The 23,870-nt window shown below is 39.6% G+C and overlaps 1 protein-coding gene and 1 long non-coding RNA gene across 15 annotated transcripts in view; one reads left to right on the top strand and one right to left on the bottom strand.

Moving 5' to 3' along the window:
* The window catches only part of LOC122184171 (spermatid perinuclear RNA binding protein), a 62,099-nt gene that overhangs the window by 10,567 nt on the left and 27,662 nt on the right, over nucleotides 1-23,870 (bottom strand). For 5 of the 10 annotated variants that reach the window (XM_042878902.1, XM_042878906.1, XM_042878903.1 and 2 more), the window contains 14 exons: nucleotides 23,144-23,288; nucleotides 17,826-17,920; nucleotides 17,315-17,410; nucleotides 16,386-16,497; nucleotides 15,557-15,654; nucleotides 15,005-15,116; nucleotides 14,342-14,434; nucleotides 13,323-13,522; nucleotides 11,460-11,618; nucleotides 10,357-10,491; nucleotides 9,417-9,557; nucleotides 7,306-7,432; nucleotides 5,620-5,664; nucleotides 2,556-2,996 (listed from right to left, as the gene is read on the bottom strand). In XM_042878902.1, coding sequence (XP_042734836.1) covers nucleotides 2,920-2,996; nucleotides 5,620-5,664; nucleotides 7,306-7,432; nucleotides 9,417-9,557; nucleotides 10,357-10,491; nucleotides 11,460-11,618; nucleotides 13,323-13,522; nucleotides 14,342-14,434; nucleotides 15,005-15,116; nucleotides 15,557-15,654; nucleotides 16,386-16,497; nucleotides 17,315-17,410; nucleotides 17,826-17,920; nucleotides 23,144-23,288 — 1,635 coding nt within the window. In that variant the 3' untranslated portion in view covers nucleotides 2,556-2,919. Of the gene's footprint in view, nucleotides 1-2,555; nucleotides 2,997-5,619; nucleotides 5,665-7,305; nucleotides 7,433-9,416; nucleotides 9,558-10,356; nucleotides 10,492-11,459; nucleotides 11,619-13,322; nucleotides 13,523-14,341; nucleotides 14,435-15,004; nucleotides 15,117-15,556; nucleotides 15,655-16,385; nucleotides 16,498-17,314; nucleotides 17,411-17,825; nucleotides 17,921-23,143; nucleotides 23,289-23,870 lie in introns of those variants that run through there. The other 5 variants (XM_042878908.1, XM_042878907.1, XM_042878909.1 and 2 more) reach the window with 5 other exon arrangements.
* Nucleotides 1-23,870, top strand: part of LOC122184173 — a 60,955-nt gene that overhangs the window by 18,934 nt on the left and 18,151 nt on the right. For all 5 annotated transcript variants that reach the window (XR_006180500.1, XR_006180503.1, XR_006180501.1 and 2 more), the window contains exon 3: nucleotides 2,211-2,303. This is a non-coding gene — a long non-coding RNA (uncharacterized LOC122184173). The remainder of the gene's footprint in view (nucleotides 1-2,210; nucleotides 2,304-23,870) is intronic.

Raw genomic sequence — 23,870 nt, 5'->3', positions numbered from 1 at the left:
CCCCTTCTAGACCAATCTTTCTCTCCTAATGTAAAGAAAATAACCAGAAGTATATACACATCTATTGCTATGTACCCAAAGAAAGGACTGTGGCTTGGAGTATTGCTTTTCATTAAATGGAACAAAGTTCAAGAAGTGAGAAAAGCACTTTGGAAGGAAAAAAAAAAAGGAAAAATTCAGATTCCATGTCTGAAGTTGAGAAACCTCAAAACGAGCCACTTTTGTTCTTGCTTTTAAGACATGTACAAAATGCCATTTCGAGCCACACAACCTGATGGTTCTAGAAGTCAGAGAAGAAATCTTGAGGGCCCAAGTGAATAATAAAAGGTGCGATGCTGAGAGGCTGGCAATAGGGACTGTCAATGAAAAAACCACCTACAGTGGGAAAAGAGCAGAGAAGCAAAACTTCATGTTAATTTCAGAGAGTGGCTGAAGCTAAAGCTCCATTTAAATTTCTCTGCTCTTTCAGCTGCAAGTGGAATTTTCATTGTAAAATGGGCACTTTGAATTCTGTGAAGGTATTGAAACATCTAACACTGTCCAAGGTTACCACTTTCTAAACAAAGAACTGACAGCTCATTCATATTTCCAGTAAAGCAGAGAAATGTAAAATATGCAGCAAGGGGGGCAAGTTTACAATGTGGTTAGTAACTCCCAACAAATGACAAAAAAAAAAAAGACTTTTATCAATTGTCTGAAATGACTGCCATCATGTTGGAAAAGAGCATAGCGCCCTCCTTGTTTTGAAATAAGGAACAAGTTCTTTGGTATACAAATGTTTATTGTATACAGTTGGTTCAGACATTATTTTGTTAGAAAATTTTACAAATCTGGGGATTATTGAAAAAGAAAACAGTTGCCAATTGGGAACTCCAAAATGGGCCGGGGGGAGGAGGGGCGGGAGGGAAAGGGGAAAAACGTGTGCAGAGGAAATATTCCTTTAATGAATATTTGATTAACAAAAATGGGCTCTTATCAGCCATGCTTTTTCTGCTCCGTGATGGCTTCCTTTCATCCATAGGCCAGCAAAATGTGTTGGTGATTTATGAGCACCACTCAATTTGGTTACATCCTCCAGACCCTGCTCTTTATTTCAACACTAATGCGTGTATGACAACAGCAGGCTCATCGCTGCTTGTCAGTAGATCTTCATTTTTTATTAAAGTACCACCAGCACCAAACAAAAGTGAGAGCTACAGCAGAAGAAAAAACATTTAAAGATAGAAATATTTCTAAGCACAAATACTTAGCTTCACAGCTGCAGTTAATTCTAAGAAGAGCAGCTTGTTATGTAAGCCACCCCTTATTAAGCTGTTGTGTAATTTCTTTCCCTGTAATGGAGAGGATGGAGAAAAGGAGGAACTTTACATTGCTTTAAGCAGTTCTTAGATCCTCTTCATAAATAAAGCACCCCTCTGCCTCAACAGCGAAGTCTGTTGGGGAGCAGTGCATAAGACAGTCTTGAAAAGAGCATGACCTAAAGCAAACCTCGGGAAGAACTACTGGTGAGGTCTGAGAAGTACAACCGCAGTGCTGCTTATTTTGTGGGGGTGATACCTTAATAAAGACTGCTTGAAGCCTACAGAAGGTTTTGTGCATAATTCTAAAATGCATGGAGACAGCATGGAGCTGGGACCTGTCTGGGATCCCAGGACAGGTGTGCACGCTCCTTAATCTGAGAAGAATTCATTTGGTTTGAGCACTAACTTAAGAAAAGTACTGGCCTATGGCTGAAGTGTGTCACTTTCCACAGCAGCACTCAACAAGAACTGGGACAATTAAATAGCAAGTTTTCATGGGGACCTTGTTGCTGCTTTAGATTCTTGTAAATGTAAGGGGAAAAAGGAGAACCTTTTGTTTTCATAAGAAATTAACAAATAAAACCCTTACTGAAAAAATAGTGAATGGAAAATCAAGGGTGGGCAGACAATCTTAAGAGTGAAGAAGGCCACAAGAACAATTGCATTTTTTTTTCTTTTTTTTTTTTTTTTTTTTGGTAAAAAACGAAAGGAAAACAAGCAGTTTTTGAGTTCTAAAGAATCTGACTGTAATGTTATCGTTGTCCTTTCTCTGGGCAATACGGACTTAATTGTGTATAGCTGTAATTACATAATGAGTCCTTTTGTGGGAAATTCCATTGTTGTTTTTCACAGAATGTAACCTAACACAAAGAGACAGTCTAAGATTAATTCCCTTTGTTTGTTTTTCAGTATTCTGTATACAAATGAAAAATCTTGGATAATTAAGACTGAAGTCACTGAGAATTTCAGTATGCTGACTTTAAAGGTTCTAAGGAAACTCAGGTACTGATGCTTAGCTCTATAAAATAAAACAATATCTAACCCGTATTTTACTAAGTTTATTACAGACCATAATATTTACAAACTTGTATTTTAACTGTGAAGTTTCTGTTGTGTGGTTGTTGGTTTTTTTTAATTTATTATTATTTTTTAAAGAACTACGCCCTACTTTAAGACTTTAAGTAACCCTACAACAAGTACAGGTCATTAACTGAATCTGTGCGACTGCATTAGGAAACAGGCAGTACTCTTGTGTTACAACAAAACAGTTTATTTGTGATCAGTGTTTTATATTCTATACATCCTTCACAAATTTAATTTTACATAATTGGATACTTCATTTAAAACGTAAGGTTTAAGCTTCTAGTTCTTCCCTATAACAGAAGGCTGGTATAAGTTATTTGAAAATGAGGTAACATTTCACAGAACATTTTTTTTCAAGTTTTAGAGAACTAAATTTGCATTTTGTTAAAATCAAAAAGTAGGAAAAAGATGTTTCTTTACAAATGACTTTGCTCAAGTATGTGTTCAAAGGAAACAGGATAAAAAGGCTTTTTTCTTCTAACATTCTGTACTGTACTGTGTTGTTCAATCAATAGGAATTAGCTTCTGCCATTTGCTAAAAGAATGAGTAGTGGGGAACAGGATAAGTTGGGAATTTCATAACTGGTAACAGAACCATTCTCTTGGGTAAACCTACAGAGAGAAAAAAGGGAGAGGACTCCAAATAAGTTCAGTGATCCAAGAAAGTCAGATAAGAGCTTATAATCACGTTTGCATTAACCTTTTTCCAAATCAATCCATGTCATTTTAGGGTGCAGAGTCTCAAACAGTAACATTTCAACGCTTTGTGCTATTTCAAACAGATGGTTAGCATTAAGTTTGCTTTTATTTTCGTCCCTGTATTTTGTAAAATTAAGCAGTATTCTCAAAAGAGAATGTGTTTTGTTGAAAAGAGATTGAATTTTAACTCTCATTTTGAAATAGCTTCATCTCTACTACCTCATTCTGTTTTCTAACTTCATAGCCCAGTTACAGCTGCAGATATTCTAGACAGGAACTGCTATGCATAGAAGAAAATTCACAGGGAAACTGCAGTTCTGATAAGCATCTGTGTAGATCAGTCAGAAATCAAGCACCTACAGTAAATTCTGTATCTTCTTTGTTTTGCATTTGCTATCCTGTATTGAAGTTGCAAGTCTGGAAAGATTAATATATGCCTGATTTCATGATTATTATAGAGTTCTTGTGGCCTCACAAGCTTCTGCACAATTAAATGCTTTTTAAAAATATTCTTTCCTATTTATATACTAGTTTTTAACCTACGTATCCATTTAGAAATCACAAAGCAGCAACAGCAGGTATTCCAGAGCATCAAATGATCAAAGTGAAGTTTCCCAACATGCAACAGCTTACAAAGGCAGAGAGACGTTTACCTTACAGCCAAAAAGCATTATCCCAGTACTTCGCATCACAGTCATCAGACATTAAAAACAGAAACTCTTTATGTGAAAAATGGGGGCATCCAATTCCACAACGCTTTGAAGTCAGTGATATGTCACATATACACAAATAAGTGATTAAATCCAGCTCCCAAAATAAGCATCATGAGAAAAACATGAAACAGAAGGAACGAAGAAAGTAATATAAGAAGCCGCAAGTGAAAGTCACTGCAGAACATTGGTAACAGTTCTGTCTTCAGCTGGGAAAGGATTTGTGTTATGTCACTATATGCTCTGGCTTGTAAAAATACATATGGGCAGGTATCTAGTGATGTAGGCTATAGCCAGTCACTACAGGTTGGAAAGAAGTAAAAGGATTCTTTTTTTAAATGCATGCCATGAAATAAGCTATAAACTTAATTCCCTTTTACTTTTCCCTTGAAAAAACATGAAAAAAAGGTCAGTGTACAGAACACACCAATAGGAAAGCACAGCTGTCAGCTGCCATTTTTCAAAGCACTTGGCCAGTCAGTGAGACAGGATTTGCAGAGCTAGAGAGGTTTACTTGAATTTACAAGGGAGAATTCCACACTTGTAAGTGCAGCCCACTGTCCACTGTACTTCCCCTTTCCACTGTAGAAGTATAGAATAGGACCAGCCAGTCTTAGTCAAGCAAAGTGAATATTTTCAATAAAGCAGCACCATTTTTCCGATGCTTATAGCTCATACCTCTAAAAGGAAGTGATGAAATAAGTATTTGAAACTGTTTCTAACTTTTACAATGCTATCTGGGGAGTTGGTATTTTCCAAGCTATACAAATTGGAAAGGAACAACTATTATAAATATGACAAAAGCTAGGAAATAGGAATGCAAGTGTGGTTTCCCATGTGAAAAAAAACCTGCAGACTTTGAAATGTACCCAGCTTGTCATCTGAGTAGCAGGATTTCCCTCCTGCTCTGTGACAAGTGAGGACACTGGTACCAGTTCTAGTAGATGCAGGGTTTGTTTTTTTGTGTGCCAGGACATATCACTGACTCCAAACTCCTTTGCTCCCATTAGCACATAAACCTCATTCAAAGTAACCAAAAGGGCCAGATAGAGATAAATCTGCTATGTTAGTCTAGCATTAAAAAAAAAAAACAAACACAGGTGAGTAGGGAGAAGTTGAAGTAAGAAAAACCTTTCCCATCATTGCTAAATTTTAGTTTATTTTACTGTCTTCACGAAACCAATCCTTTACCAGCCTGATTTTACTGCATTTCTTAGTAAAAAGCATTGTGGCAAATGACCATATACTACCATCCTTGCAGCCTAATCACAGTATAAGCTACACAGAATCATTCTGTTTGTCCCAAGTAGCAGTGGTTTTAGCCTGCAGCAAGGGGGTGTGCTTGTTGGGGATTGGCTTGTGTATGCACACAGACTGTACTGGATATTTCATGGAGTTGCCTATAGTAAGGGAGCTTAGTCCACAAGCCAGTTAAACTTGTAGACAAATATTTTGCCAATGATTTTAATGTCACTTAGATAAATATTGCTCAGAGATGCTGACATAGGCCCTTCGGTAGTCTTTGAATGGAGCACAGATTGGCTGTAAAAAGTAAGAAAACTACTTCAGTTTCAGTATGAGAGGGAACAGGCAATTAGAACAAGCAGTCCTTCCACAAGATCAGGCAAAGCATAGGCAAAAAAGCTACTCCAACCAAAAAAGAACCACAAGGTTATGGCATAGAAGTGTTCTTGTAGTCACAGTTTAAGAGCTTTAATCTCTTAAATTTCTACTGTAAACCCTAAGCCAGCTTGGACTGCCACATTTGGACTGGCACAAGAATTTCTGTGTATTTTCTAATTTGTTAATTACTGGGCTGTACGTACCGTAAGCTGGTGCAGCTGTACTGTACCCATACGGTGCTCCATAGCCTGCAATACAAACAGATGAGGGATGCATTTCATTTCCCCTGGTAACTGCAGACAGTTGGTGTTTGCACACCAAAACACATGTACCCTTTCTGGTGCATAGCTTTTCTTCAACTTCCACAAGAAGGAAGGTAGTGCTAGATGCCTGTGGCAGATGCCGTGTCATTATCAGTGAAGTTCCTATGTGAATTCAGCACTTTCTGATACTTGACAGCCAAAAGAAAGTTTCAGAAAGAACATCTGAACATCTAGATGCAAACAGAACAGGAACCTTTTTCCAAAGAGGTAGGCGTTACTGTGGAGTGAGATACAGAAACAGTGCATAACACCAATCTTATAACAACATCTCAATAATTGAGGCTTTACAGGCTGTGTCCCTCACCTGCTTTATCTGGTGGGATTACTTGTCCATCACAAAAAGCAACAGATTTCTGAGAAGAGGATGAAGAGAAATACTGTGTGTCGGCCAAGACCAATAAAAGCTTAAAACTGCAATGACTGGGAAATTAAACCTATTCCTGGAGTAATTCCATGCTGGCAAAGAACATGCCCCTGACAGGTTCAAGTGTCTCATAAATGACTCCTCAGGCAGAAAGACAGTTCCAAAACCAATGTTAACAGCCATTAAAAATGAATTACTGTTTTTTTAATATTTATGATTACATCAACATGCAGGAACAATGAAGACATCATGCTGTTTTACTGCGTTTTACTGTGCCAAGACGGAGGTCTACCAAACAACAGGGCTTTGCTATTGGTGTGTGTGAATAGCTGAAATTAGAACTCATACTGTAGTCTGAAAAGGAGAAAGTGAATATTAAAATTTTCTTGCAGTTCTGTAACACTTTACACTGCGTCTTTCAAACCTACTTGCAATCTGCTGGTTAAACAACCAACCATCCGTCACTATATTAGATGGGTCTAGTGAGTCTAGTAGCTGAGCACCTAACCTTTCCAGCTTAAACAATTTTGCTTCTGATGGTTGCAAATCTGCCCTGAAGAATCAGCAGTAAGGTAACCTGATTAACAACTCAGTTTCTCTATTCAGTAAGTATGACACACAGATGTGAACTGCGAGGCCTCTACATTCCAAAAGATCCAGTGCTCACTGCTAACCAGAACAGTACAACCAAGATGATAAATTAACATCAGCCAGAGTACAAATGGAAATTCTTTTAATTATTTTTTAATCACTACAGAAGGTAATGCTAGATGCTGTGCTTGTATGCCAGATTTCTATGGACAACTTCTGGGATCACAGTGACTCCTAATCGTGCCAGATTTATCCCTGCAAGAAGTTCTTAAGAGGGCCACTCATAATGCTAAAGGTCCATGTCCAAGAGATTCCTCACTTAGGAAAAAAGCTTTGGGAATTGTGCCATAGCAGAGAACTACGGAAAAAAAAACCAACAGAATAAAGCCCAGAAAGCTATTGTGGGGATAGCTGTTTTCTCTTACTCTGTGTACATGGAGTTCCAGGTTGCAGACTTGTGAAGGATAAAGTACTGCCAGTTTTGGAGCTCTGATTTATTTAAAACCCCAAGAATTCTCTCTTTTGCTTTATCTCAGATGACTGAAGCTGAATAGGTGACTAACACACAGAATGGAAGACACCAGCAGGCAGAATTGAGTGCCATGCCTTACCTGGTGTTAAGTATCCAGTAGCAGCAGCTGCCCCAACAAATGCACCTCTTGTTAAAGCACCTCGTCCTCTACCTCGCACAGCCTGGACTGCTGCAGAAACAGCTGTATTGACAACTCCTTTAGCCTGCTTGGAGTAATAATAATACCAATTCAGAATGTTAAACATTGCTGGAAATACAGGACCATCTACATTAAATCACTATCTTTCCTGAATGTCTTTAACCATGCATGATGCACTGTCCTTGCTTAAGGCAGAGTACAGAATAGAAAAGTTATGTCAAAAGAATGACTGACAGAAACTGAGTCCCTTCAGCAAACACGTTCTTGTTCTAAATCAGGATCGTGTTCACCTTACTCAGACCTTGTAGTCAGCACGATCAGGCTGTGTTTCATTTTCCAGAGTTCTGGTTGTGTGGTCTTGACCTACCCCAGTCATTTCTGCACCTTTCTTTGGTATGCCTCTCTGCTGTCTTTCCCTACAAACTGCCTCTTGCTGATTCACAAAAAGGCCTTTGCTTTTCTCCTACCACCCTGAATCCATGTATCTTCAGCAGGGTCAGGACTTCACTGCAAAGACAAATCACCACCTCACAAACACTAGACTGCTTTAGATCAGCATTTTCTTTTCCACTGTCAAAAGATCTCAGAATACTGCAAGGAGTTGCAGAAACTGTTACTGCTTACTGCATCAGAGCAGAGCTTAGTGTTACTAGATGCCCCCTTGGCTGTCTTCTAGAAACACTGTAAAATCCTGCATATCCTGTCTGCGGAACATTATCCTATGAGGTAGTATTTTTCTGATCTTGTAAACTTTCAGCACAGTAATGAAAATTGAAATGCTCCTAACCAAAAGTCTTAGTAAAACGAGGAGGATTGTGATTAGTAATAGAACGAAGACAAAGAGTTGACTTGTCATTTAAGTCTATTCTATGATACATTCTGCTCCTGAAATGACAAGAAAATCCTAATGTTAATGTATTTGTACAAAAGAGACCCAGATGGTAGTTGGTAATCCTCATGGTTTGTTTGGTTTTTTGTTTTTTTTTTTCTCCTCTGTCAGCAGTTCTCTGTAGGAAAGACACTTGATAGTTTCTGCTCTGTTCAACCTTAAACTTGAGTGATCATTGGGGCTGTTAAACCTAATGGACAAGACCAAGATTACTTTTTGTTTGTTTTCTTAAATTTTAGAAGTGTTTTTCACTAAATGAAATCTCATTTGCAAAGTCTTGTACAGAAATCTCAGCCTACTCCAGAACCTAGAATCATAGAATCATAGAATCACCAAGGTTGGAAAAGACCTAAAAGCTCATCCAGTCCAACCGTTCACCTATTCCCAATAGCTCCTACTAAACCATGTCCCTCAACACAACATCCAGCCTTTCCTTGAACACCCCCAGGGTCGGTGATTCCACCACCTCCCTGGGCAGTCCATTCCAGTGCCTGACCACCCTTTCTGAAAAGTAATACTTCCTCATGTCCAGCCTGAATCTCCCCTGCCGTAGCTTGAAGCCATTCCCTCTGCTCCTATCACTGATGACACGAGAGCAGAGGCCGACCCCCAGCTCACTACAACCTCCCTTCAGGAAGTTATAGAGAGCAACGAGGTCTCCCCTGAGCCTCCTCTTCTCCAGGCTGAACATTCCCAGCTCCTTCAGCCTCTCCTCATATGGCCTGTGTTCCAGACCCCTCACTAGAAGTAATGCCTTTGCCAAACTACACATGATTTATTCTCTAAGTCTATGTATGTAAGTGATGGCGGAGCACAGTATGCTCTGACAAAGTGTAGACTTCCATGTTATTACTCAACCACTGAACTTACTGTATTTTCTGCAGCTCATCACCACCTCTTTATGCCACCTTTTCTACTGTATTTCCTTCAGTTTAAACTCCTTAATAATATGAAAACATTTCACAGTGGCAATTAGTACTGTGTGGTCCCAAATATCATATTGTGTTGTTATGCTACTGTAGTTACTGTCAAAGAATAAAAGTCAGAAGCCTTACTGTGAGCCCATAAGACAAAACACTGAAATTACTTCCTGTAGAGACTCCTGTATCATAAAAGACACAGAGCTGTGGTAACAGAATGCAAAGCAAGCAACAGTTCTTACCTGGGGAAGAATTTTCTTCTTCTTGTTGTTTGCTGCATTAGGTCCAGAAAACAGTTTCTCAAGTGCTGCTAATGCAGCGCTTGCTTTTGCTACTTTCTTATTTGGGCCTGCACCTCTGAATTTCTGGCCATCTACTTCTACCTGAAAATCGAGATAAGAGTTTATGTCTGTTATATACCCTTGGGAATATCATGCTATACCTGCTGGTCAGCGATGAGACAGCTTCAGTAGTTAAAAACAAGAACGCTGTTGCTTCTGAAACATAATAAAGAATACTGAAGTGATCACATGAACCACTGTTATCACTGAATCAGGAACCTAGAAACTACAACTAGAAGTAAAAGAGGACCAATGTATCTACTTGATAATAAATTTAACCAATATGCTTTAAGTTCAACAAATAAGTGATGCTGCTTGGAAATGGGATTTTGGAGTCAAATTTTGATGCCTCCCTCATCTTTAACAGTGCCTCATATACCAACATCTTTGCTTACACTATACTCATACTATTTATCTGAAGTGCTACCTCATACCTCTTCTAAAGCTCAATGCTACTTCAAATATAGCAGAAGTAGGTGAAGACAAACAAATTTAATCTCTCCCAGTCATTTCAAATGATACTGATGACAACAGAAGATGCAGACTGTAAGGTTACCAAGCATGTTTGTAATGCTTGCTAATCAGATTTTTTTTTTCCCAGGCTGTGGATCTTTTCTCCTACTTATGTCAAGATATGATATGGTTTAGGGCTTTCGAAGTTCAGCTTTAATTCTCATTTTGTTTTCCTAGAGCACAAGAGATTCTTCTGCAAGTCAGGGGAGCAGTAAGAGATACAAAAAGCAAAATAAAATCAAATCTAAACTGTTGCAACAAGCAACTCCAAGAACTGAAGCAGTGTTAGTAAAATCGCTTACCAACTCTCCAATTCTGTTTTGCTCACCTCCATCACAAAGCGCTTGTCGTGGCTTCCCCCTGTTTCAGAGATGAGCTCGTACTTCAGACCTCTTCTTTTTTCATTGAGCTCCATCACTGGATTTTTGCCACTTGCTGTCAGTATAGGACCCTGAGTTCTTACCTAGAGAGACATTCATGGGGTTGATTTAGAGCCTTATGTCCTCAAACAGTGGACAGATATCTGCAGCATTATAGCACACAGTGTCAAGTGGTCAGCCATTTGGCAGCATTTTCAATTTTTAAAGCCTTTGCAGTAGCATTTTGTTCCCAATACACGTCTCACCAGAATTTCCAGGAGCAGACCTGTATCAAAGGTAACACTGCCTTGATAACATGATGCACTAGAACAGGAGATAGAAACTCTCTTTTCTAGCACGATAGCAAGCTAGTGGTTTCAGAGCCTAGTCTGGTATCTACATATCACCAAGCATCACACCAGCTGCACTCAGAATTTAAACCCCCAAGGTATCCAGGACTGAAGTCATGGTGTCAAGTTCCTTGAAATCAAATGCTGATACAGGGGATGCTGGCCTTCACAACCTTGCACACTTCTCTGCTGCTTGATCTAATTACTTTCTGGTGCTACTGAGAGCTCTGACTGAGGAAGTTTCAGCACAGGTCACATGTTGAAACAAATAGATCTAAACACAACCCTCCTTGCTTCCAGATATAAGTGCACCAGCATGTGAGCCTGCATTATAGTGCACTCAGCTACAGGTGCAAATGACCACTCACGAGTAAAGAGTGATGGATTGAGAGAAATTTCCAAACACAAGTTCTAATTTTAAGGATCGAGTTCTAGTGCTAGGAACTGTCCTTTGAAAGTAAATTAATATACTAGAGGCCCATACCACCATGATTTCAGAGATGTTCAGTCAGGACTGCTAAAATTTCTGGTAATTTGAGGAATACTGTATTTAAATTCAAATTATCAGTCTGCAGCCTATGGCAGGACAGGTCTGAGCCTGGAAATTCTTCTATTTCTCAACCACTGCTGTAATTAATAAGTCATCCTCTTCCAGGAAGGAAAGAAAGAAACAAAAACCACTGTATCTCTTCATCACTTTGACTTTTCTATGGACTACTCACCTCTAGGGTAGTAGAGGTGTCAGCTGTAGAATTTCCAGTATTATTGCTTGAGATTGAAGACACTGTTTCATTTTTACCTTCGTTATCTGATTTTTCATCAGAACTCATACACTCAACATCTGCATCAAAACCAGTTGGATAACCCATTGCTTGTAAAACCTACAACGAAAATACAGGTAATTGGCTGTAAAATAGCTACTAGTACAGAAACAAAAACAAACATGGAAGGCTGATCACAAAGGAAGAATGGCCACCAGACTCTTAGTAAAGGCACAGTGCTTAGAAAATGTATCTTTTACACTGAAATGGAGAAAAGCAGAGTAGCTGTAGGAAAAATAGTCCCAGGTTTCCAAAAGTAGAATCAACACAAACAGAAATTTTTGTCTCTTTGTGCTGTACATCTAGCTGAATCTTCAGGGCTCCCAGTTTTCAGAAAGGTCAGATCTAGAAACTGAAACGTTAAGAGTAAGCTCCCTTTTCAGTATGGGAAACCAAGGCCCAGATTTGCCTGGGGTGTAGGGGGAATAGTGAGAGTGGGGTGCTGGCCAGGGAAAGCTAGTCTGCCACACCATCCATTTGTCCTTGGCTTGAATCAGGGATGTTTTTAAATGCAGCCCAGGATATGTGTGTGGAGATAGGGAACAGAGCTGGGTAGGTACCAGCAAAGATCTGTCAAACACGGAGAAGTTCAAGGGCAGAGAAGTTACAGCCCTTCAGAGCAAGCCTTAGCTCCCCTTCCCCACTCCCTGTCTTTTACTTCTCTGCAAACAGCTGCAGGGAGTGAGGTAAAATAAAGGCATGAGGAAGAAAGGAAGGACACACATGCAGAGCTGCCTTTCCTGAGGAACAACACATTCGCTCAGATACTTTTGGACACTTTGAACTTGAAAGCACAAAGGACAATGGGATTTTCAATACTGAAATCAAAAGAAAGCACAAAGTTGCCAGATGAAGCTTCTGAAAAATGCAGTTCTTCTTAAAAACGCACAGAATGACAGATGCACTTGTTTTTACCATAATTGCAGTTAAGAGGTTCTCCTACAGATAATTCATGTGAAAGAAACTTCCCTTTTTCCAGAAACCCAAGACTTGGTGTGCTTTAGTATCTCAGCTACCTCCTTGTCATGCAGTAAAGGTGCTCACATTGGGCATTCCAGTCTACTAATGTTTAAAATACAAGAGCTCTGACAATGTGCAGCACCTACAAGAAGTCAACCAGTGACTGTGTTTCAGTCTCTTACTGAAAAACTGACTGGAGACCAACCACTGTGCATAGTGTTTACCACTGTGCATGAAGGTATTCCAATACTGAAGACAGAAAACAGCTCCTTGTTTCAAGGAGTTCAACTGTCTGTGAACGGAGAGATTTGGAGAAGAAAGGGGTCTAAGAAGGAGCCACCAACATGCTGTCTTCTAATCAACAAGAGCAAGAAGTAAAACGAAACTGACACACAGACACCCCTCCCACCGCTGATGCAGAACTTCAATACCACATTCAGTCCATGAGCTGACATGTAGAATCACAGAATCACAGAATTGTAGGGGTTGGAAGGGACCTCCTGAGATCATCGAGTCCAACCCCCCTGCCAAAGCAGGTTCCCTACACCAGGTAGCACAGGTAGGCATCCAGGCAGGTATCCAGGCAGAGCCATGTGAGATTTTCCTTCCACACTGTTCCTCTCCACTATTCTAAAATCAGTGATGCTTTTTCATCCAATTGCCCAACCACGTTCTGAGTACATAGGTAGCAACTCACCCTCACTCAGATAACTGTATTTCACTAGCATTACTGGTTCTGACAACCATGTTCCATGCTCTGTGTTCCAAGATCTGAGGTTAGCTGATTACTTTAGGCTGCCTTACCTTCACTGCCACGTGGAGCTTGGCTGTTTTCTTAGAAGGTCCTGATGCTTCATATGTTGTACCATCAACATCTACAGACATTGTGAAGACTGGGGCATGGACTGGACCAGACTGGGACAGCAGCTTATACTGAAGCCCCGGCCTGATTTGGTTCAGCCTCATCAGAGCATTCATGAGATCTATTGCTTTACTATCTAGTACTAAGTGGGGGGAGAAGAAAGGAGGGAGATTAACAGGATAAATAAAGAAATGAAACAGTTTGTATCAGTTTGCATTTAAGTGCATTGTTGGTATAAAGGTGAAAACAACCTCCCAGTCTCTTGAAGATTAAGGGTAATCACAACATTTATGTCTGCAATAAGCTATTTCATGTTTGGGTAACTATAATTATCCATATTTTAAAATGAATTCAACTCTCTTAGAGCTAACTGTATTCTTCCTGGCCTTTATAATAAAAGTTTTGTAAGTAGTGAAGAACCAGACACAGAACTGGCACCAGTGGTAGCACAATCAAAATATCCTTTAGATGTACCTAGATATCCTCTAGATATAGATATCCTCAACGCTGAGATCTTTTTATTCTGTGCATAAATTCAATGTCAATGTTTTGTAGATGAAGCATTTTATGTTTTTCTTGTGGGAGGCTATTGGGAGACCAGTAGCTATCTCAAGAAGGGAGTGCAACAAGGCAAACCTTCACACTGCAGTATTACTGGGGAAAAAACAGTAGAGTGAAGCAATCAATAAAATACTTTAATCATTTAGGAAACCTAAGTTTTTCCATGACCTGACAGGCTATTCCATTTAAAACACAAGTGACTGGGTGATTAATACATGTCAGGAGACATCCAAATACACAGTAACAACTGTGTAACACTTGCAGTGCTGGACAATAGCAACACCATTTTTTGTTCCACAGACTGTTTCACACACTATTCCACTCCACCACAGAGAAGCTCTTACACCAGTTCCTATGTATGGTGTATCTTTGAAAACAGAATGGAGAAGTGTTCACTTACTTTTCCTCAGATTACGCTTCATCTTTTTATTTGGATCTTTATCATCCCCAACACCATCTTCAAACGGTCTCTTGAGAGCAGATGAGCCTGTACCTAAGGTATCATGAATGTACTGTTAGAAAAAGAAAATTCTGAAACAGGATTCACAGCAGTCCCATACTGTCCTTTCCATGTTTATAACTATGAAAAAAACCCTCAGCCTTCAGTCAAAGCTTTCTTATTTGTACATGTGGGCCAACAGTAGCTTATTACTCATTGTACTAAGCCATGGAAGATGTCTGTTTCCAATATTATGTGCCATATAAGTAATGAAATTCTTGTTATGGACATTCATTATATGCTTTTTCATCAGTCTAAATTCTCCCCTTCCCCATCATATGAATCATAACTACTGTTTATCTTTAGGTCCCAAAATGACTTTGTGCTTAAGGAAAACTGTCCATACCCTAGCTATACTGCTACTACTCTGTTGGTAGTCTGGAGAACTTCCACACTTTCTCCTAACAACAAATAATTAAGTAAAAGACAAAAACAAACAGAAACTTAACATAAAGAAGAGCTTTTGCCTTACGTTCATAGCATGTATCTCAGGAATTTTGTTCATTCTACATTAATTCCTAGTTTACTTCCAAATTAGTAACTTTTGAAGCAAACAATACTTACCTTCTTTGTCAGCTACTGACCAGGAGTATTTCTGAAATGACTTATTTGATGGGAGAGGATCCATTTCCAAAACCTTATAAATCTGACCAAAGGCTGATAATCTGAGGGCATGCTACAAAGTGACAGTAGAAATAAAAGTTACATCACAGCGCTGCTTTTTCCACAGTTGTCTACATTTCTAACTAGGTTTGCAAACAGTCTTTTCCTTTATGTGGAATGACAGCTGTAGAAAAATGTTTATTAATAAAAATCTAAAACTCTTTTTCCATAATAGAAAGTGCAGGCCACATTGACAGGGTGCCTACTCTAGGACTCTGGGCTGTGAGCACTTGAGATAGGATGCAGAAGGTGTGCACACAGTGGGCTGCTAAAGGATTTACTTCATCTCTGCTAAACTCTTGCACTCATATCATTTCATCTTCTCATTGTAGGGCACTAGAAGAACCATCGGGACTGCTTTTAAAATATGCCACCCTGTCAGAGAATAAATTGAATTAACCAGTTGAAATCTTCAGTATTATAGCATCTAGCTCTTGAGCATGAGTTCTGCACCTGAGCACTGTGCGTAATGGCTTCTTTTTGCTGAACTGTCATATCAGACAAAGCATCTGTTGGCTCCCGTTCACAGGGGTCATGCAGACCAGGGCCTCCTGTGAAGGAAGATAAAAGGAGATTATTGGGAGTAAACATGAAACAATATGAAAATAGTGACTGTTGGATTTTGCATGTGCTGGTCTCTATCTTCAGCAGCGCTCCTTTTCCAAGAAGGAATTCAAATATCATAGAAAGCAAGCTAACCCTTGAAGCAGGAGGCCGTGGTACTAATCCTTGTAAAAGTAAATGCATACGTACAGCTGTGTGAACTAGAAGTAGGAGGTTTAACAACAGTAATGATTTGGGTACATATGCTGATTTCAGTTTAACAATAGAAAGCAGGTAGTCATTAGGTCAGTATTTATACGTAACCCCTTAATGAAATAGAAGTTTATTTATAAGCAAACCTAGCATTTCCCTAGAGGTGTTCATGGCCAGGGGCCTGCGCAACCTGATCTAGTGCCTGAATTAGTGTTTGGAAACCCAGCCCACGGCAGGGGGTTGAAACCTGATGACCTTTGAGGTCCTTCCCAACCCAGGTCATTCTGAGATTCCCTATGAACTCCTAACTGCATTGGAAGTACTTCATTCAAGCAGTTATGACTGTGCAACCTTCCTTTTGTCTTTCAATTTTAAACAAGAAGTCATTAATTTAGCTCCACAGCAGGCAGGGAGCACAAGGTAGACATTTTTCACCTAATCATACAGCAAGCAGCTGCATGCTGTTAGAAGGGTGAGGGCTGCCTGATTTGTATTTTGTATTCCTGAAGTTAATCCAGCCCCTTACCAGGAAGCAGAATTCCAGATGCCAAGCACTCCATCACTCGTCGTAATGCTTCCCCAGCGCCCAAAGGTCTATTACAAGTACCTATAGATTTTTCACATATAAGCTCGAGTGGCTAGAAGACATTAAATTACGATTAGTATGGACACAAGGGTAACTGTATCTGTAGTTAAAAAACGAGAGGTTGAGGGGAAGAACATTCACATCAGTTTACTCCAGTTTTAATGCACTACGGTCCTAACTGCAGATACTGCCATTCCAGCACATGTAATATTCCCTGCTCTGAGTTTGTTACCTTCTGAGGAGACGAATGCTCTCCATTAACTGAATAGGAAAGTCTAAAAGGATGAGGCTTTTACAGCCAAATCAGGAATATTCTTCTCCTGTCTAAGGGATATTCAAGGGGGTTGGACTTGATGACCTCTTCGAATCCATACAATTCTTTGATTCTGTGATATCAGTTCTACATGAGAGAAAACACTGCCTTCTGTGACCCCTTAAGTGTTCCTTTCTGGACATGCAGAGTACCTGGCCCTCTCCAAACCTGCTAACATGGAATAATGTGGTCTGATAGGACCACCATTGCCACTGTAGCAGGGGACTCTGAATAGCTGAAGTTGGACGTAACATGGGGAATTCTGTTGTAAACCCATAACGGTGTGCAGTTCCCCACAGTGTCATTCCTCCTTCCCTAATAATGGCACACCTAATAGACTGAACAAATATTCATACTCTTTTTCTTCCTGTAAGCACATTCCTATGCAGGCAGCAGTTAGTGGAAAGTTCGGAGAGTTGGGAGAGAAGCTAAAGGGAGAGAAGCTAAAGGGAGATGCGTCATACAGCGCACTGCTTCCCCCAGTTCAGACACTGCTACAGCCCTTAAAAGAAGTCAGAGATCTGAGCAGGTTGCCTTCAGCTCTTTTTGTACTTACCCATCCTTTCAGTGGTGCCCATGTGGGGACTCTGTTGCACAAATCCCGCAGAATACGCAGCACAATTACACATGATTTTAGTCCATTTGCCCTGGCCTAAAACAAACAGAATGGTTCCAGTATACCTGCAAAAAACCTTGCCTTCACTTTTGCTTTTCTTTTTAAATGCACAGAGTCCCAGGATAGGCTTTTTTTTTAAAATGATAACTATTTAATGCTTAATCAGACTCATGCAAAACAAGAACAGTTACAGAAAATAAAATATTTCAATTTATAGAGAGATAAAAAGGAAGCAAAACGTCAAGATTGCTTTCGTAGTCTCACAACAACTCTAGACCAGTTGGCTGTGTACCTGTCATGCCTGCCCTTACACAGTACAGCACTGAATTCCGAATTGCAGACCTTTGCTCTACTAGGGACTAATCAGAAATTAAAGAGGCATTAAAATTAAATATCTCAAATTAAACCTCGTAAGGCTACAGTAACAACAAGGTAAGAACAAATAGCCAACCTGAAACCATTTGGCGTGCCGCAGAGACGCCAAGGCCTCCAGGCATTTCTGCCTGTCCAATAAGTCCGGAGGATCTTTCATCGCAACACTGTCTACTGGTAAAAATGGGATAAAAAGAGACAGATACAATTTGACCAAGGGGTTTCTGTCACAATACAAAAAGAGCGGCAGCATCTCAAAGAGGTAATAAGACTCCCAGAATTTAAGTGCACTGTTATTTAATTTAAACAAGCTCTTAAAGGTAGTAAATGTGCACGTGTGCAACAGAAGCAAAGGCATTCGCTCCTTATAAAATAATAGTAATAATAAAGATGGCCACTGCTATAGACAATCTGGGATCTTATTAAAAATGTAGAACACGTTTCAGGGCAGAAAACAGCTATATAGCACTTGTTTTGGTTGTTCTTTCCCTTCTTTGTGACTTTTAAGTGCACAAAAATGGCACAGGATTTTGGAGACAAGCTTCTTTTGACAAGGGGAAGATTTTCGTGAGAGGGGTAGAATATAAAAAACAGCACAGAGTGCTCTGAGGTCATTGCTGTGCAAGCGCTGGTGATTTTTAAGAAATTGAATTTATTTGAAATATTTTTTATTGAACAGTATTAGCAGTATTGAACAGTAATTCACTGACAGAAATATGTAAGAAATGCTAATGAGAAATTTCTGCAGTTTGATTAATCTCTCATACAACCAAAACATAGGAAAGAAAGAAGTTTGGTAAATTACAGATACATTTTGAGAAGTAGCCCCCACTTGTAAAAATCTTCACTCTCAACAGCAACCAAAAACAAACGGATGAAATTCAAAGAAGGATTTTAGAGACAAGACATTTTCTGTTGAGCTTTACACTTTCCTCGCATCTCTTCCTCTTTTTTTGATGCAGCATGCAAAAGACTGCTCTTAGCAGTCGCATCCAATTCTGAACAAGGAATGTTGTAACAGCCCTTTCCTCCCTCGTTTTTATTTTTTCTTAAAAGGAGCAATCAGCTTCCAGACTTTCTGGAAACTACAAATGACAGATTGTACATATCGGAGAGCATGTAGATTCAGATTTTCTGTGACAGGAGAACATCAGAGTGGATGAAAAATGAATTCATGGCTCAGCTGTAACTTGAACACGTTGTTTTCCCCTGAATACACAACTATTCTTCAAAGTAAATATTTTGGAAAAACTAAAACAACCTTTTCATCATTGCTAATGGAAAACTCTACAGCCTGCAAGAGAGATTATGAATGTCTGGATGAAATAAAACATCCAGTCCAAAATCTATGCTGGATTCAGTATCCAGAAAGACTATTAAAATATCAGGATGTTGGGAGAAAAAGTACAGTGGGTTTGTACGTTGCAGGAGGTACTTTTCCATAGGCTTCTTTCAGTGGCATTGTTTGTAAGTGGAATCACACCCTTAACGTTAAGCTGCTCCACCTCCTGTGCCACCAATGGGAAGGTTACTCTGGTTAAAGCACATTATGTTACAACGGATAAAAGAGCCCAAAGCCCAAAAAAAGTGTAAAACTGAACAGAACCAGGTGTCTTGTCTGATAGTTCATAGCTGCATCTTGCACCTGCTTGTTCTGCTGTCAGCAGCAGACTTAAGTGCTATAAGCTTATTTTCTGACCCTGATGAACTTCACAGCAGATATTTGCATTGTTTCTTATTGCCCTCAACAACACCATTATAATATTGAGATTAATCACTTCTCTTGCATGTTCTTCAAATAAAAGCTGCAGTCTCAAGGTACTTGATTGCTATGAGAATACAAGGTCACTTACGAACACAAAGCTTGCTTCTAAATTTTGTAGTTTCATTTATTTTCAGGAGTAGTTTCATGGCACGATTACTAAATATACATCTGTGCAGTTGCATAAAAAGATCCTTTATTTTGGACAATAAAAACATCTGCTTAAAGCTCACATATTTTATAAAACAACTACTGTCAATGAATGATCAGAATCTTATTTTAAAACGTTAGAAATAGCAAAGATGACTGACTGCAAACTCATTAGATTTTGTCAAGATACAGTTCATCGCCAAGCTAGTCTACTGCACAAGACTGCTAAAGCACGTTGCATCAGGTGGCAAAGAAGTTTGCCTTAGAACTATAAGGCCACAGACAGAATGTGTCAGTCATTCAGGTGAATGAAAAGGCTTTTCTATTCTCTTAAGATCAGTTTTCAGCAAACTGAAATCTTAATTCTGCAGTAGGAATAAGACCATTTCGAAAGGCCTATATCAGAAATAACTTGGGGAATTTTGCTGATTACAGTTTCAGTACTGGCGTTCTGAGTACTTTGTGCAGATGCTGCAGTCAGCCAACTTCTGGTGCTATTAAACAGGAGGATGAAGAGAACAGGCAGTGAAGAGGGTGAGCAGCTTGTAGCAGACTGCCTTTCAACATCCTCAGGAGAATGGCATGTTTCTTCATGCTCTGCCAGTCAGCAAAGTGAGACCCAATCAAAATTTTTCAGGTGTGGTTGCAAAGCTTTCCTTTTTTTTTTTCCTTCTGGTTTTAACAAAAGCAACGACACAAGGAGTTTAAACAAGTAGATAATAATAAAGCCCTGACATCAGCTCACACACTGCAACATAGAACCAATCTTCAGTAAATCTCTCCCCACTTGCTGTATTTACTCCCTCCTTACAGCGGCTGCCAACTTCATTCACTTAAGTCAGCCACACAAGGAGTGTTGTGTTCTCCACAGAGGCAAGGTTCCTCTGTCTGGAGCATCACTGGCTGCCAGCTAAGGCAGGCTGTTTATGTAGAAGGTGCTCAGTTACAGAGCAGGGTTGATTCCAGCACCACTTTGGTAACTGAACTGGTTTATTATTACATAAAATTAAGTGACTATTGCTCAGTAGCAGGAACTGATTTGCCAGGTACAGCATTCTGGTTTGGAGAGCTTAATTTATATTTGATGTTATGGCTAGAAATTAGTTTCAGTTTAATCTGAAGCAAAATGCAAGCATTTAGATGCTTATCTTCTTAACATGAGAAAGCAGAGCTTTATGGATAGCCATTTGAGAAACACTGAAATGCACGCGCGCACACATACACACAGTAGTCCACTATTTATTTTTGCTAACAAGCAGCAAAAACAAATAGGGAAACACCACAGTTTAAACATGAACACTTTTCCAAAGAGGTGGGGACTGAAGAGAAATCCAGAAATGTTTTTGATACATTCTGACATCAGGGCATGAAGGTACACACAGCATTCCTACAGAACAGATGGGAGCACTGAGAAGGAGGCCCATTGCCCTAACCTCACTGATTTGGTTAGAGGAGGATTAGTGGCTCACCACCGAACAGTGAAACCTTGGTCAGTTTCGTGTGGGCTCTGCACCCCGGCGGAGGCTTGCAGGACGCCTGGATGCAGGCAGCCTGTCTTACACTAAAGATGAAAGGCAAAATGACAAGCATTTAATTCCTTCATCAAAAATACAGCATGGAATAAACTTGGATCGGTTTTTAAAATTGCACAAGGTTGTAATTAAGTTTGGTTGGCATTTTTTCCAGGAGTATTGAGAAAAAAAAAAAAAGGCACTGTTTTCTTTGGAGATCAAAGTATTTTTAGATGAAAATTTCTCTGAATATTTTCACTTGGTAAAAGGGACTCAAAGAATTGCAAATATTGTGAAAAAATATGAATTTGTATTTTCCACTTAATTTACACATCAGTATTTGCATACCTTTCAAACAGGGAGACAATACATTTGCTTCACTTGGGATGAATCAGTGTCAAAGAACCTGTGCTTCAAAACAAGATCCATTTACCCACCTATTCTTATCAGCTTTACAGAAATAACAGTGTAACACTGCTCCAGAGGCAGTAACACAGTTTTATGTTTTGAAAAAATAGAGCATTTAAGATAGGAAACTATTAAAATTAAAATCCTCGTTCATTTTGGGATGAATTCCGGAGTCATAAGAGTTCACTGCCACAACAGCATCCCTTACTTTTTTTGCAAGAACATATTTGGATGGAAGTCTTTGCAGAAAACCATCACCTTGTGGGCATATTACAAATGCCTTGTCATTAAAACTTGTTCTGCACTTTGTGCATCTCCTCATAAACATCCATCAGCTGCAGAAACAACAAGCCTGACCAATGTCTTGTGGAAAGCTGAAGAACAACTGAAGTAATATGCAGTTTCTTTTTAGTGGTCTTGCAAAAGAGCATAATTACTAATTTGAGAATAAACAGACACTGCAATTAGGAAATCTTTGCCGTTCATCTGTTTTGTAAGATGTTTCTGCATCCAACTGCTGCCATAGTGCTAAGTTTCCTTCCAAAATGAGCCTTCCTGCCCTTGCCTCAAACGAAAATGAAGAGAAACTGACCAACATTTCATATTGTATCGGTAGTTCATGTGGGAGAGGGGAGGAAGCAAAGGACTTGTGGCAAGTCTAGAATGGGAAGAGAGCAACAGGGAGTTCCCTAGCCCACATGGGCCCAGCTGCCTCAGTTGTCATGACAGAGAATGGCCAGTTGGTCAAAGGTCTGACATCATCCAGTGGCAAAGTCTCTAGGGATTGGCTTGGGAAGCGAAGCAGAAATTACTGACATGATTTAAAAAAATTAAATGGCTACATTTGCTCTTCTCTATTTCTCTGTTTCCAGCCTCATTGATGCTACCAGTCAACAGTTCTCGAAAAAGGGGCTTATGACTAGATTGGAGGTCAGGCAGTTAGGGAGAAGGAGTAGAAAGAAACTAAGTTACAGTTTTCTAAATCTATTTTGCACCAAGGATATGAGGTACAACATTTAATTCAGAAGCAAAAGTACTCCATTATAGCACCCTAACTTCAATTGAATCCAAGTTAGGAAACTCTTACATCTAGAAACACACATATGTATCAAGAACAAAAATTGAGGGTCAGGGGAATATGCTTGCAAGCTTTGCAGGAAAGTTATTGTATATAAGAAGAGAAACAGTTTAATGAGTTTTTCAAGATACTGGGAACCAATCCCACTTGACTGACTGAATTTTAAAAAGGACTGTGCAGCGCTGGGGTGCTCAAGAATCAACTAGCAAGACTGAAAGAAACGAGAACTAAGATACCATTCTGTATCAAGTTAACACTACCAGTATTGCTTGCACATGAAAGCTAATGCATAGTTACATGACAATTAAGTGACTGTTGTCTTCTTAAGGCATAAGTAACGTAACCAACTGTGGCAATAGCCAGTCTGGTTAGTACAAAATACACAATCAAAAACCTACTTGCTAATTAACCCTGTGCTGCACAGTCAGGGTATTTAGATAGAATTCAGATAGAACACTCTTAAAAACAAGTTAAAACGCTCCGTGTACCTCCTTCCTTCTTCTCTGCTTCATCTCGAATGAGAGGGGACGTAAGTATCACCTTCAAGGTTAGCTTGGGCTCCTTTGTGTTACGAATAATAATAGCTGCCTCATTTACATGCTCCTCCACGAGATACTTCTCTTCTGTAAGTTTCTGAAAGTCACCAAGAAAAATTTCAAGAATCTCCTAGTCAACTGAAAAACTGTGGTTTCTGTACCTGCAACACACCTCTGGAATTAACGAGAAGGCTACAAAAGATTGCAGTAACAAGTATGGCCCTGCCTCCCTCAGTGAAAACAAACTGAAAAACCCAGTAACATGCTTGAAAACAAATATTCTGCAGTAAATTTAATTACAATGCTAAGTAGCTTCCCTATCAATATATTGTATACAATCGTGTATTATCCCATCTTTATTTTAATCAAAAACAGAAGCCAACTTTTGTAGCTGCTATTATGGGAAATAGTAACATCTACTACTAGTCTTAGTGCATGCCTGTCCAGTAGTGCTGCCTCTAACTGTAGAAGCTCTTGTGTGCAGTATGACCAACACAACCATAACTGTCAGCACACACGGACAAGAGCCTCCAGAACAGGATTGGCTGACGAAGTCCATTTCTTACCAACTCTAAGCCACTCCTCAAATCCCAACAGATAGTTTGGAGAGGTGCTGAAATCTCTGCTGACTCTTATCCACACGCAATTCTGACGGCCTGTTTTGCAACAAAACTGCCCC

The sequence above is a fragment of the Lagopus leucura genome, unplaced genomic scaffold (genome assembly GCF_019238085.1).
Source record: "Lagopus leucura isolate 7727_CA_CO unplaced genomic scaffold, USGS_WTPT01 Super-Scaffold_100022, whole genome shotgun sequence".
Taxonomy (NCBI): domain Eukaryota; kingdom Metazoa; phylum Chordata; class Aves; order Galliformes; family Phasianidae; genus Lagopus; species Lagopus leucura.
This window is presented reverse-complemented; position numbering and strand designations above follow the sequence as displayed.